Genomic DNA, 15,305 nt, shown 5'->3' on the forward strand with positions numbered 1-15,305 from the left:
ATATATATATATATATATATATATATATACACTGAGCATATATATATATATATATACGCTCAGTGTGTCATCGTGATCTCTGTTGGAAGTTCATCCGCCCCACTCTCTGCGTCTCTGAGTCTTTGGTTGAGTGGCTACTTCAGAGTAACATTCAGAAATGTTGTTATAGAATAGATGTTTCGGCTGTTGTCGGCCTTCACATTCAATGGTATAGAATTCATAGCTGCAGACTAGCAATTAGTATCAAAGATTTGCTCTTATTCTGTCTGATCGATAGTCTTAGTTTAACCATGTGGAATATTTAAAAGATTCAGCAATCTACTCAAACCTTAGCTCCCTCTGTGAGGAGGTACTGGGCTGGTCACAAACCTTAGCCCTCTCATGGTAAGCTGCTCTGAAAGGAAATCCTTCAGGTGGGGGTTACATTTGTAACAGTAGAAGGGGCTGTCCCATGATGCCAGGTCAATGTCTGTGCTCATGGGGCGGACCTATGTCCTAGTTAAACTCCAAAGGGAATTGGAGTTTATTTCATTAAACAGTTTATAATCACATTACATAATTTACTAATTCATTTTATACAACAATTAGATGCAAGCCTCACAACCGAGACTCTTGTATAAACAGTGTTATGGTAATGTGGCTGTATTGGCTCATGAATTTCACAAACATTAAACGAAATGGACCGGTCGTAGCTTGATTCTTCAACGACCGTGTACACACTTCAAAACATAGGCATTGTTCACTTCTCAAGTTCTGTGATGTGGAAGAGGTTCCTTTGTTCTCCTGTGAAACTCACTTTCTCTATACTGTCTGGCCATGAGGAGAGAAACTCCTCTAGGAATTTATGACCCGCCTAACAGATCCTGGGTGTAGGGAGAAGAGGTGGTGAGAGAGAGGGATGGTGCAGAGAAAGGGGGATGGTGCTCGCTGTACCCAAAGAGGGCCACGTCATGACAACCATGAAGGCCTGCTTAAACGCAGTTTCCTCTGAACAGTTGATGTTGAGTTGTCTGTTACTTGAACTCTAGCATTTATTTGGGCTGCACTCTGAGGCTGGTAAATCTGCTGCAGAGGTTAAGTTCCAGAGGTAACTCTGGGTCATCCTTTCTTGTGGCGGTCCTCATGAGAGCCAGTTTCATCATAGTGCTTGATGGTTTTTGCGACTGCACTTGGAGAAACTTTCAAAATCTTAGATTCCTTAGATTGACTGACCTTCATGTCTTAAAGTAATGATGGACTGTCATTTCTCTTTGCTTATTTGAGCTGTTCTTGCAATAATATGGACTTTTTACCAAATAGGGCTATCTTCTGTATACCACCCCTACCTTGTCACAACACAACTGATTGACTCAAACGCATTAAGAAGGAAATTAATTCCACAAATGATCTTTTAACAAGCCATACCTGTTAATTGAAATTCATTCCAGTTGACTACCTTATGAAGCTAGTTGAGAGAATGCCAATAGTGTGCAAAGCTGTCATGTGTTTTTTCATAGTTTTGATGTCTTCACTATTATTCAACAGCAAAGAAAATAGTACAAATAAAGAAAAACACGTGTGTGTGGTTGTGTGTGCTCACTGTCAGTGTAGCTATAAAGGGATAACAAGGCAATCTCGATTGTCTTGGGAACAAAGTTGAATACGTTGGATTCAACTATTAAACTTAACAAGCGTGTAATTAGTGGAATCGGTGTTGGTGTATACAATAGAACAAGCTTGGGTGATAGAAAATATAGGGTTGGCTGTGTTGTTTAAGTTGCCTGGAGATGATGGACCTGTGATGCAATTGAATATCCAATGTGTTTGTGGACTATGAATTAATGTGAATGTGTATATACTTGTTGTGTTGCAGCTATGCCCTGGCAGACGAGGCCTACCGTTCTCTGAGGGACCAGGATAAAGACCAGTGTATCCTCATCACAGGAGAGAGTGGAGCTGGAAAGACCGGTGAGCCCAGTCCTGTATCAAACACGCTTTTATGGGCTAATTTTGAGAGGAATTAGTTCAAGTTAACTAACTGTATAAGTTACATTTTGTGGGCGGAGTCACAGAACCACTAAGCATGGTCAAATGTTTGTTCTTCCGCCTTTAATTGCAGTACATGAATGAATCAGTTGTATTGTAACACTTTTTTACAAAAAATAATACCAATACATCAACATTTACAGTGCCTTCAGGAAGTATTCACACCTTGTCTTTCTTCTACATTTTTCTTGCGTTACAGCCTAAGTTGAAAAGGGATCACATATTTTTTCTTGTCACTGGCCTACACACAATACCCCATAATGTTAGTGCAATTATGTTTTTCGAAATGTTTACAAATTAATTAGAAATTAAAAGCTGAAATGCCTTGAGTCAATAAGTATTCAATCCCTTTGTTATGTCAAGCATAAATAAGTTCAGGAGAAAACTGTGCATAAGTCAGATAATACCAATCTGATTCCACACTCCAAGACTGCTTCCATCACGTGGACTGGGATACGTTTCGTATTGCGTCAGACAACAACATTGACGAACAACATTGACGAACATTGACGAATACGCTGATTCGGTGAGCGAGTTCATTAGAACGTGTGTTGAAGATATCGTTCCCATAGCAACGATTAAAACATTCCCAAACCAGAAACCGTGGATTGATGGCAGCATTCGCGTGAAACTGAAAGCTCGAACTACTGCTTTTAATCAGGGCAAGGTGACCGGAAACATGACCAAATACAAACAGTGTAACTATTCCCTCCGCAAGGCAATCAAAAAAGCTAAACGTCAGTATAGAGACAAAGTAGAATCTCAATTCAACGGCTCAGACACGAGGTATGTGGCAGGGTCTACAGTCAATCACGGATTACAAAAAGAAAACCAGCGCCGTCGCGGACCAGGATGTCTTGCTCCCAGACAGACTAAATAACTTTTTTGCCCGCTTTGAGGACAATATAGTGCCACTGACACGGCCTGCAACTAAAACATGCGCACTCTCCTTCACTGCAGGCGACGTGAGGAAAACATTTAAACGTGTCAACCCTCGCAAGGCTGCAGGCCCAGACGGCATCCCCAGCCGCGCCCTCAGAGCATGCGCAGACCAGCTGGCTGGTGTGTTTACGGACATATTCAATCAATCCCTATCCCAGTCTGTTGTTCCCACATGCTTCACGAGGGCCACCATTGTTCCTGTTCCCAAGAAAGCTAAGGTAACTGAGCTAAACGACTACCGCCTCGTAGCACTCACTTCCGTCATCATGAAGTGCTTTGAGAGACTAGTCAAGGACCATATCACCTCCACCCAACCTGACACCCTAGACCCACTCCAATTTGCTTACCGCCCAAATAGGTCCACAGACGATGCAATCTCAACCACACTGCACACTGCCCTAACCCATCTGGACAAGAGGAATACCTATGTGAGAATGCTGTTCATCGACTACAGCTCGGCATTTAACACCATAGTGCCCTCCAAGCTCGTCATCAAGCTCGAGACCCTGGGTCTCGACCCCGCCCTGTGCAACTGGGTACTGGACTTCCTGACGGGCCGCCCCCCGGTGGTGAGGGTTGGCAACAACATCTCCACCCCGCTGATCCTCAACACTGGGGCCCCACAAGGGTGCGTTCTGAGCCCTCTCCTGTACTCCCTGTTCACCCACGACTGCGTGGCCACGCACGCCTCCAACTCAATCATCAAGTTTGCGGACGACACAACAGTGGTAGGCTTGATTACCAACAACGACGAGATGGCCTACAGGGAGGAGGTGAGGGCCCTCGGAGTGTGGTGTCAGGAAAATAACCTCACACTCAACGTCAACAAAACTAAGGAGATGATTGTGGACTTCAGGAAACAGCAGAGGGAACACCCCCCTATCCACGGAACAGTAGTGGAGAGGGTAGTAAGTTTTAAGTTCCTCGGCGTACACATCACAGACAAACTGAATTGGTCCACCCACACAGACAGCATCGTGAAGAAGGCGCAGCAGCGCCTCTTCAACCTCAGGAGGCTGAAGAAATTCGGCTTGTCACCAAAAGCACTCACAAACTTCTACAGATGCACAATCGAGAGCATCCTGTCGGGCTGTATCACCGCCTGGTACGGAAACTGCTCCGCCCACAACCGTAAGGCTCTCCAGAGGGTAGTGAGGTCTGCACAACGCATCACCGGGGGCAAACTACCTGCCCTCCAGGACACCTACACCACCCGATGTCACAGGAAGGCCATAAAGATCATCAAGGACAACAACCACCCGAGCCACTGCCTGTTCACCCCGCTAGTAGTAGTTTTGGAATTGTTAGCTAGATTACTTGTTGGTTATTACAGCATTGTCGGAACTAGAAGCACAAGCATTTTGCTACACTCGCATTAACATCTGCTAACCATGTGTATGTGACAAATAAAATTTGATTTGATTTGATATTAAGTTGCAAAGACCAGGGAGGTTTTCAAATGCCTCACAAAGAAGGACACCAATTAGTAGATGGGTGAAAAAAATGAAAAGCAGACATTGAATATCCCTTCGAGCATGGTGAAGTTACTCTTTACACTTTGGCTGTTGTATCAATACACCCAGTCACTACAAAGTTGCCGCACAGGATGGAAACCACTCAGGGATTTCACCATGAAGCCAATGTTGCCTTTAAAACAGTTAGAGTTTAATGCCTGGGATAGGAGAAAACTAAGGATGGATCAACAACATTGTATTTACTCCACATTACTAACCTAAATGACAGCGTGAAAAGGAAGCCTGTGCAGAATAAATACATTCCAAATCATGCATCCTGTTTGCAATGAGGCACTAAAGTAATACTGCAAAGAAGGTGGCAAAGCAATTAAATTTTTGTCCTGAATACAGTGTTATGTTTGGGGCAAATCATATAAAACACATTACTGTGTACCACTATCCATATTTTCAAACAACATGGTGTTGGCTGCATCATGTCATGGGTATGCTTGTAATCATTAATGATTAAAAATACTTGAATGGAATGGGGCTAAGCACAGGCAAAATCCTAGAGGAAAACCTGGTTTAGTCTGCTTTTCACCAGACTGGGAGATGAAATCCCCTTTCAGCAGGAAAAATAACCTAACACTCGAGGCCAAATCTACACTGTAGTTGCTTACCAAGGTGACAGGGGCCTAATTACAGTGTTGACTTAAATCCGCTTGAAAATATACGGCTAGACTTGAAAATGGTTGTCTAGCAATGATTAACAACCCATTTGACAGCGCTTGAATATAATATAGTGGTTTTTATTTTGTGTTTTTTAAATGGTTAGTATTTGTACGACAATCAAGGTGTGTGAAGCTCTTAGAATCAGCTTTGATCTTTCTGGTTGAGTCTAAGATGTATTGACTCGGGTGTGAATAGTTATGTACGTTAGATTTCTGTGTTTCTTTTTTAAAAACATGTTATCACTTTGTCATTATGGGATATTATTTAATGTATGTTGAATTGACTGTAACAGCAAAATGTGTCATACTTCAAGGGGTATGAATACTTTCTGAAGCCATTTGTACAACTGTGGATTCTTTTGAATGTACCACACAAGGTTTTACTGATCTTGAGACTGCTAGCTTAACCTTGTAGGCCTGTGTTCTGTTTGCATTGTTCTAGTACATTCTGTTCTGTCTGTAGAACAAACTGAGACTTGTAGCTGAGGGCAAATGGATAATAAGGGCAGGCAGTCAGCAGTAACCACAACAACATGTTGGATTTAGATCAGAGTTAGATAAACTTACCTTCTGCCAGACCAGAGCTGGGGCAAGATTTGTTATGGGAAAGCCAAAGTCATGTTTGTACCTGAAACAGTAGGTGTACATGCAGGCATGGCAAAACAACTGAGTGTAAAGACTAAAGGGGCTGACTAATGGAAACAAACGTTGACAATCAAATTAAAGTCAGACGAAACGCTAGGAACAAACCGTGACAGCTCTTAATTATTATTTTAATTTTGTCATGGTGTGTGCTGTCAGTGTTTAATCTTGGAAGTGTTCTGTAGGGGAAGATTCGCTGTAAGAAATCACACATGGAATGGTATTTACTGCCTAGTTGTTAAACACTACTTTGGCAGAGAATGTTTTTTCTCCAGGTGATGGCCATATTGAATTGACGGAAGCGTCCCCCTGCTCCCTATATGGGATGATATCACTATCACATTGTGTCCTTCTCCTGATATCAGTTAAAATGACATTCTCTTTTGTTGGTGGTTTTGTGTTACTCTTTTACCAAAACTATCAAAAGGCAATTGACATTTACATTTTAGTCATTTAGCAGACTCTCTTTTCCAGAGCGACTTACAGTAGTGAGTGCATACGTTTTCATACTTTTGTTCCATACCCGTCCCCCATATGAATCGAATCCACAACCCTGGCATTGCAAGCGCAATGCGCTTCCAACTGAGCCACATGGGATCACTTCACATAACATTCACTTCACGTACTGTAACCTCACAACATTTTGCCCTGCTGTTACTCTCGAGTTTCCTACTTTTCTGCCTCTGACCTAAGGCTTTCTCATTTCCACTTTAATAACACAAGACTGTTGGAGGGACTTTCATTCAGAAGTACACTGGGTGGTGGCTTTGAAAATCTGCCGACACGATAAACCAGGACTTGGTATTTTAAAAGTTGCATACCCATTATCTTTTTGATGTTAGAAGATCCTTTGTGGTATCGGTTTGTGGTGGAATTAATAGATTTCTCAGAGGTTCTAACCATTCTATTATTAGAATTCTGGCTTTCCTTCTGCTGGCCTGGCACCACTCAGCTGGAGTCAAACTACAGTACACTTCCCTGCCAGGTGAAGTGGGCTACTGGGTGATTTACCAAGGTGGTGTCAATCTAGTTTACTCTCCACTTGGATTAGAATAAACTCCCTACACGTGGCCTTCATCTCAGAAATAAATTTATGTTAATGTCAGCAGATATCCCACAGCCCTGAAACCATTGTGGTTAACTGGTGCTTTGATTATAAGGCTTTGGCCTATCTGTCACTGCAATGTTGACATCCTCATTTATTTCATGCAAAACATTGTTAGTCAAGTGGTATTACATTGTTCAACATCATTAATTGGTCTCCTTAGCAATGACAGTGCTGACAGAGGTCAGAGTTCACTAAATATCTGATGGGGTGAGATGGTAAGATGGGTAAATAAGTGGATGACTGAATCACAATTGGTCACTATCTACGTATCAGAGGATATCTCTGACCTAGAGAGTGTATCAACATGTTTAGTTATACTAGGTCTAGTCTTTGATGTAGCATTGAATAGAGAGAGCCGTGACGACAAAGCTGTTATCGGACAATATACAGGTGACAATGCATGTGTAACGGATGTGAAATGGCTAGCTAGTTAGCGGTGTTCGCACTAAATAGCGTTTCAATCGGTGACGTCACTTGCTCTGAGACCTTGAAGTAGTGGTTCCCCTTGCTCTGCAAGGGCTGCGGCTTTTGTGGAGCGATGGGTAACGATGCTTCGAGGGTGACTGTTGACGTGTGCAGAGCGTCCCTGGTTCGCGCCCAGGTCGGGGCGAGGGGACGGGCGTAAAGTCTATACTGTTACACATGCTTCTGATTCCTGAGATATGGCTGAAGGATATTATTTTGGCATTGAGTCTTCAAAGGTCATGGTGGTTATAAATACTGCTGTTACAGATCAGAAACCTTTGAGATTACCGCACATGATAATGGTGATTTTTAGCTTATTCACTATAAGGTTTCTTACTGATATGATCCTCTAGATTTGCTTTAGGTTCTATGGTCCTTTAATTCAACTTTTGTGCTTTTTTCTTTGCTCCTCTCTCTACCCTCTCTCTCATTAATAGTATATGTGTTGTCATATAGGTCCTCTTAATAAGATTTTCTTATCTGCTTTTTGGCTCTCCTCTCAATACTTACTTCCTTCATCAGATCTATACTCTTAGTGTCAGTAATCCACCAGCGCCACTAGCCAGGTTCATTTGTGAGCTGAGAGAACCACTGTTGTCCACCACATCCTCTTCCTCTGTTTGATTGACAGGTCTCAAACTGTTTATGGGTCACAGCTAGACACAGTCATCTTATTGACTACTAATACTACAAACCATGACTGGACTTCATAAGACTAATACTACAAACCATGTAACTTCATCATGATGATTTCTATCAAGACCAGACAGAGGATGATTCAGGAACATTTCATAATCATATCAATGCACATAAACTTATAAATCCTTTGGATTTGAATCACAAGCTGGCCTAAGCTAAAGGCTAAATCTTGACATGGGAATTGATTCTGGGAAAAACCAAGGATTATCCGAACCGATTATTCATACATACAGGCCATTTTTAAAGAGCTGGTCTGGGTACCAACAAGTTCTCTCAACAAGTTCTCCTAATATAATGTGCTCACTGTCTAGTGCGATCGGGACTATTAATGGTGATAATTGCTGTAATAATCAATTATATAAAATGAACTGTAAGTTAACAAGGTGGTGGGTGGTGGTAGTTCTGGACCGTGTGAATCATGTTTTCTTCTCCAGGGAGGGGCCCAGACCCCATCCCTGTAGGGCCTCTGGAGTATGATGTAAGGGGGATTTTGGGGTGTGGAGGGAGAGACTGGTTAGGGCTGTTGTAAGGGGGATTTTGGGGTGTGCCTCAATTCAGCCATGTCTAGATTTAGACAGATTTTTGATAAAAGAACCTTGTCTATCTCTCTCTGAACATCCAGAGGCCAGTAAGCTGGTGATGTCATATGTGGCGGCGGTGTGTGGGAGGGGCCAGGAGGTGAACAAGGTGAAGGAGCAGCTGCTGCAGTCAAATCCCGTGCTGGAGGGTGAGTGTCTTAACCATACTCATTTTATCAACCCCACCCTTTTTCTCTTTCCCATGCTTTAGGTTCAGAGCCAGCAAGGCCAAGGCATCAGAGGGACACACCCACTTTAAGACTTTTATTTCTCTCTCCCCCTATATGTCTCTTTCTCACATGTCTGTCAACCCATAGAGCTTGAGTGCTTTTGTCAACAATTACAACGTTCAGTTTACTGTTCATTTCTAACCGGCCCCTATACGCCATTTTGAATATCTGTGATCCGGAGTTTACAACATGTAGATGTTTATTACAGTTTACATAACATGCATCATCTGTCCACTCTTCGTCTCTGCCCTTCACTACAACACACTATGATACACTTTCTAGAATTTCCCTACCTCCTTTCAAATATTCACTGATCCCCAGTCCAATACATCAGGAAGGAAAAAACCCTCTCCATACTTGGGTGCTGGCACAAAGACGGCAGTGTTTTTAATTTGGAGTCTGTAGACAGGAAATGCCCATGAAGGAGGAAGCCAGGATACTGATGCCCAGTACTGAGCTGCTACGCTATAGAGCCAGGCCCAGAACACATCTGTGAGAGTTTAACTGCTACAGGCTGTAATGGCCCTTGACGGGAGAGGGAGGAGGAGGAGGGGGGGGGGGGGCACAAAGCAGATATCCTGCTACACAAGGCTCTAGTCTATCCCTCAGGCTTCCAAGGTACCTGATTTTTACACGGTAGTGTGTTGAATGACAAATTAATGCTGTTTAGTGTGAAATGTGGTTAAACTGGTTTTGGAGAGCAGTAGAAAACACAAATAATGCAGTTTTACTGTAGTTGGTGCTCCCACAAATATTAGCCTAGTTAAAATAGTGTGCTGAATATGCAAGCGAATGCTTTGTTCAGGGTTTTTTGTGTGTTTTTTTGGTAAATGGTCATTGTTTTAAGAAATGTGACTCGTAGCTCAGTTGGTTGAGCACAGTGCTTACTACACCAGGATAGTGGGTCCGATTCTGGGGACCACCCATACTTAAAATGTATGCATGCATGACTAAGTCGTTTTGGATAAAAGCGTGTGCTAAATGGAATATAATATTTATTATTATTAACTATAAAATACTTCAGGCTTATAATTGATGGTCTCTGGTAATTGTGTGTTATGCGTAGTGCACAGTTTACACACTGACCCACTGACTTAAATGTAGCGAGTCTGTGTTGAGCAGTAAGACCACCAATAACATAATGGGACTGAATGAAGTGTTGCATGATTGACCGATGAATGAGGACTAGGATAGGATTGGCTTTTGCTGGTGTGACACTTTCTAGAAATGGGTATACTAAACTGAAATATCAAGCCATCCGTATGCAAAGAGTTAGTGCTTATGATTTAGCAGAGAAAGTGGTGAGGTTGCTTCATTACTTTCCCTAATTTGAAGTTATACAATAGATATTTATCTACTGATTTGGAATGCCCTCTATCTAACCAATGTGTGTTCTTTTTTTTCAGCTTTCGGGAATGCTAAAACTGTGAGAAATGACAACTCATCCCGATTTGTAAGTATTCCCTTTCTCTCTCTTTGTTGTCCTGACACAAACAGTGAAGTTTGGCGGTGCTTTGATGGTCTCCTCCAATAGGAATCAGTGTCTGGTCTCCGCCAATAAGAATCCGTGTCTGATGGTCTCCTCCAATGAGGATCGGTGTCCTCAAACAAATTTTATTTGTCACATGCTTCGTAAACAACAGGTGTAGACTAACAGTTAAATGGTTACTTACAGGCCCTTCACAACAACAGGTGTAGACTAACAGTTAAATGGTTACTTACAGGCCCTTCACAACAACAGGTGTAGACTAACAGTTAAATGGTTACTTACAGGCCCTTCACAACAACAGGTGTAGACTAACAGTTAAATGGTTACTTACAGGCCCTTCACAACAACAGGTGTAGACTAACAGTTAAATGGTTACTTACAGGCCCTTCACAACAACAGGTGTAGACTAACAGTTAAATGGTTACTTACAGGCCCTTCACAACAACAGGTGTAGACTAACAGTGAAATGGTTACTTACGGGCCCTTCACAACAATGCAGAGATAAGAGAGAGAGAGAGTCAAAAATATCTATTATAACACAAGGAATAAATACACAGTAACAATAACTTTGCTATATACACAGAGTACCAGTACCGAGTTAAGATAATTGAGGTAGATACATTATGCGGTCTAAGGCACTGCATTGCTGTGATAGAGGCGTCACTACAGACCATGGTTTGATTCCAGGCTGTATCACAACCGGCCGGGATTGGTAGTTCCATAGAGCGGTGCACAATTGGCCCAGCGCCATCTGGGTTAATGTTTGGCCGGGGTAGGACGTCATTTGTAAATAACAATTTGTTCTTCACTGACTTGCCTAGTTAAATAAAATATTAAACAAATAAATGTACATATAGGTAGGGATAAAGTGACTAGGCAACGGCACAGATAAACAGTAACAGCAGCATATGTGACGAGTTAAAAGAAAATTGTGCAAAAAGGGTCAATGCAGATATTCCGGGTAGTTTTTCATTTACTTACTATATAGCATTCTTATTGCTTGGGGGTAGAAGCTGTTCAGGGTCCTGTTGGTTCCAGGCTTGCTGCTTCTGTACTGCTTGCCGTGCTGTGTTGACTAGGGCTGGGCGATATGACGATATATATCGTGTGATGACAGAAAAATGTCTATCGTTTCATATTATGCTCTATTGTTTATTTACAAATCACACTTTTTACGGCAATGTTGTTTGTCAATTGGACACATGCCATGTTGAAGGAAATTTGCAACACCAACAAACATGGAAGAGAGTGAATGTGACACAGAGCATGGAGACATGGAGCTCGTACCTAAGAGGGGCTATTTCGGTCGCATGGACGTGGTTTGCGTATGAAAAGTCTGAAACAGACCAGAAAACCGTCCTCTGCAAAATATGCCGCAGGTTTGTCCTGACAACAGGCTCAAACACCACTAACCTCTTTTACCAACTATGCAAGAATCATGTGAAACCGTACGGAGAGGGTCTACGGATGAGACCCAAGAAAGTACAGTTGAGTGCTCAAAACAAACCCCCAACTCAGACGTTGCAAGAGGCTTTTGCCCGTAGCACACCATATGGCAAGGAATCATGAAGATGGAAGGAGATAACAGCTGCTCTTACATCTTACATCTGCAAAGACATGGCCCCAATTTATAGTTGGTGCTAACACTCGACCCAAGGTACCAAATGCAAATTGATATGTGACACGTATTAATGCCAAATTTACATGTAAAACAGGAATGCCAAACAAAAAAATAAATATATATAAAACTACTCATCAAAAAAAGAAAAGTCCTCTCACTTTCAACTGTGTTTATTTTCTATTTTTTTTAAATATTTGTATGAATATAACAAGATTCAACAACTGAGACATAAACTGAACAAGTTCCACAGACATGTGACTAACATAAATTGAATAATGTGTCCCTGAACAAAGGGGGAGTCAAAATCAAAAGTAACAGTCAGTATCTGGTGTGGCCACCAGCTGCATTAAGCACTGCAGTGCATATCCTCCTCATGGACTGTGTCAGATTTGCCAGTTCTTGCTGTGAGATGTTACCCCAGTCTTCCACCAAGGCACCTGCAAGTTCCGAGACATTACTGGGGGAATGGCCCTAGCCCTCACCCTCCAATCCAACAGGTCCCAGACGTGCTCAATGGGATTGAGATTCGCTGGCCATGGCAGAACACTGCCATTCCCGTCTTGCAGGAAGTCACGCACAGAACAAGCAGTATGGCTAGTGGCATTGTCATGCTGGAGGGTGATGTCAGGATGAGCTTGCAGGAAGAGTACCACATGAGGGAGGAGGATGTCTTCCCTGTAGTTGAGATTGCCTGCAATGACAAGCTCAGTCTGATGATGCTGTGACACACCGCCCCAGACCATGACGGACCCTCCACATCCAAATCGATCCCGCTCCAGAGTACAGGCCTCGGTGTAACGCTCATTCCTCCGACGATAAACACGAATCCGACCATCACCCCTGGTGAGACAAAACCACGACTCGTCAGTGAAGAACACTTTTTGCCAGTCCTGTCTGGTCCAGCGATGGTGGGTTTGTGCCCATAGGCGACGTTGTTGCCAGTGATGTCTGGTGAGGACCTGCCTTACAACAGGCCTACAAGCCCTCAGTCCAGCCTCTCTCAGCATATTGCGGACAGTCTGAGCACTGATGGAGGGATTGAGCGTTCCTGGTGTAACTCAGGCAGTTGTTGTTGCCATCCTGTACCTGTGATGTTCAGATGTACCGATCCTGTGCAGATGTTGTTACACGCGGTCTGCCACTGCGAGGATGAACAGCTGTCCATCCTCTCTCGCAGTACCGACATTGCAATTTAGTGCGCTGGCCACATCTGCAGTCCTCATGCCTCCTTGCGGCATGCCTAAGGCACGTTGACACAGATGAGCAGGGATCCTGGGCATCTTTCTATCAGTAGAAAGGCCTCTAGTGTCCTAAGTTTTCATAACTGTGACCTTAATTGCCTACCATCTGTAAGCTGTTAGTGTCTTAACGACCGTTCCACAGGTGCATGTTCATTAATTGTTTATGGTTCATTGCAAATGTGCACAAATTATCTAAATAAAAGGAGAAATAATCAAATGACTACCTTTTTTATTTGTGAGTATAATTCACAATGTAATAAGAACTAGGCCTTTACATGTGGTCATTTTATATAAACTATTTATTCATTGAATTTACAGAAAATGTGCTACATCGTGATATATATCGTTATCGGGATATGACATGACCTATTTTGGGATATGAGATTTTTGCCATATCGCCCAGCCCTAGTGTGGACCATGATATTTCCTTATTAATGTAGACACCAAGGGACTTGAAGCTCTTGACCTGTTCCACAGCAGCCCGTCGATGTGGATGGGGGCTTGCTTGGCACCACGTTTCCTGTAGTCCGTGATTGGCTCATTTCTGTCTTGCTGACGGTGAGGGAGAGGTTGTTGTCCTGGCACCACACTGTCAGGTCTCTGACTAAATCAAATTGTATTGGTAACGTACACATGGTTAGCAGATGTTATTGTAGCGAAATGCCTGTATGCTGTCTCATCGTCATCAGTGAAACTGCCTACCACCATCATGTCGTCTGCTAACTTAATGAAGGCATTGGAGTCGTGAGTGTGGCCTCACAGTCGTGGGTGAACAGGGAGTACAGGAGGGGACTAAGCACACATTCCTGAGGGGCCCCATGTTGAGGGTCAGCTTGGCGGATGTGTTGTTGCCTACCCTCACATAGGTGTTCCTGTTTTCCAGGTGGGAAAGGGCATTGTGGATTGCAATAGAGATTGTCGTCTTTGGATCTGTTGGGGCAATATGTGAATTGGAGTGTGTCTAACATTTCACTGCTACAGGTTACCTTGGTGTTATTGGGCACATGGACTATGGTGGTCTGCTTGAAACATGTCGGTATTATAGACTGGGTCAGGGAAAGGTTGAAAATATCAGTGAAGATGTTTGCCGCTGTTCAGCGCATGCTCAGATTATGCATCTTGGTGATCCTTCTGGCCCTGCGGCCTTGTTAACCTTTTTTAAATTTCTTACTCACATCGGATACAGAGAGCGTGATCACAGTCGTCTTTAACAGCTGGTGCTCTCATGCGTGGTTCAGTGTTGCTAGCCTCGAAGCATGCATAGAAGGTATTTAGCTTGTCTGGAAGACTTGTGTCACTGGACAGCGCACGGATGGATTTCCCTTTGTAATCCGTGATAGTTTGCAAGCCCTGCCACATCCAACGAGTGTCAGAGCCGGTGTAGTAGGATTTGATCTTAGTCCTGTATTGATGCTTTGCCTGTGATGGTTCGTCGGAGGGTGTTGCGGGATTTCTTATAAGCTTCCGGATTAGTGTCCCGCTCATTGAAAGTGGCAGCTCTAGCCTTTAGCTCATTGCGGATGTTGCCTGTAATCCATGGCTTCTGGTTGGGATATGTACGTGCGGTTACTGTAGGGACAACATCGTTGATACACTTATTAATGAATCCGATGACTGGTAAACTCCTCAGTGCCATCGGCTGAATCCCGGAACATGTTCCAGTCTGTGCTAGTGAAACAGTCCTGTAGCTTAGCATCCGCTTCATCGGACCACCTCCGTATTGAGCAAGTCACTGGTACTTCCTGTTTGACTTTTTGTTTGTAAGCAGGAATCAGGAGGATCGAGCTATGGTCAGATTTGCCAGGGTGAGGGAGAGCTTTACTGTAGGTGATCTAGAGTTTTTTTAAATTTATTTTTTTACCTCTAGTTGCATAGGTGGCATGCTGGTATAAATGAGGTAAAAAAATAGGTTTCAGTTTTCCTTTATTAAAGTCACCTCTGGGTGAGCGTTTCTTTGTTTGCTTATGGCCTTATATAGCCCATTTAATGTGGCCAGCATCGGTTTGTGATGGTAAATAGACAGCTACCAAATATATAGATGAAAACTCTCTTAGTAGATGGTGTGATCTACAGCGTATCA

General features: G+C 43.1%; 1 protein-coding gene across 6 annotated transcripts in view; it reads left to right on the top strand.

The window, feature by feature from the left end:
* The window catches only part of LOC110501792 (unconventional myosin-Ib), a 166,007-nt gene that overhangs the window by 101,424 nt on the left and 49,278 nt on the right, over positions 1–15,305 (top strand). For all 6 annotated transcript variants that reach the window (XM_021579619.3, XM_090216046.1, XM_090216047.1 and 3 more), the window contains exons 4-6: positions 1,853–1,947; positions 8,689–8,793; positions 10,281–10,327. In XM_021579619.3, the coding sequence (XP_021435294.2) occupies positions 1,853–1,947; positions 8,689–8,793; positions 10,281–10,327 (247 nt within the window). The remainder of the gene's footprint in view (positions 1–1,852; positions 1,948–8,688; positions 8,794–10,280; positions 10,328–15,305) is intronic.

Source organism: Oncorhynchus mykiss, chromosome 22 (assembly GCF_057628025.1).
Source record: "Oncorhynchus mykiss isolate SJ-2025 chromosome 22, ASM5762802v1, whole genome shotgun sequence".
In the NCBI taxonomy this organism is placed as follows: Eukaryota; Metazoa; Chordata; class Actinopteri; order Salmoniformes; family Salmonidae; genus Oncorhynchus; species Oncorhynchus mykiss.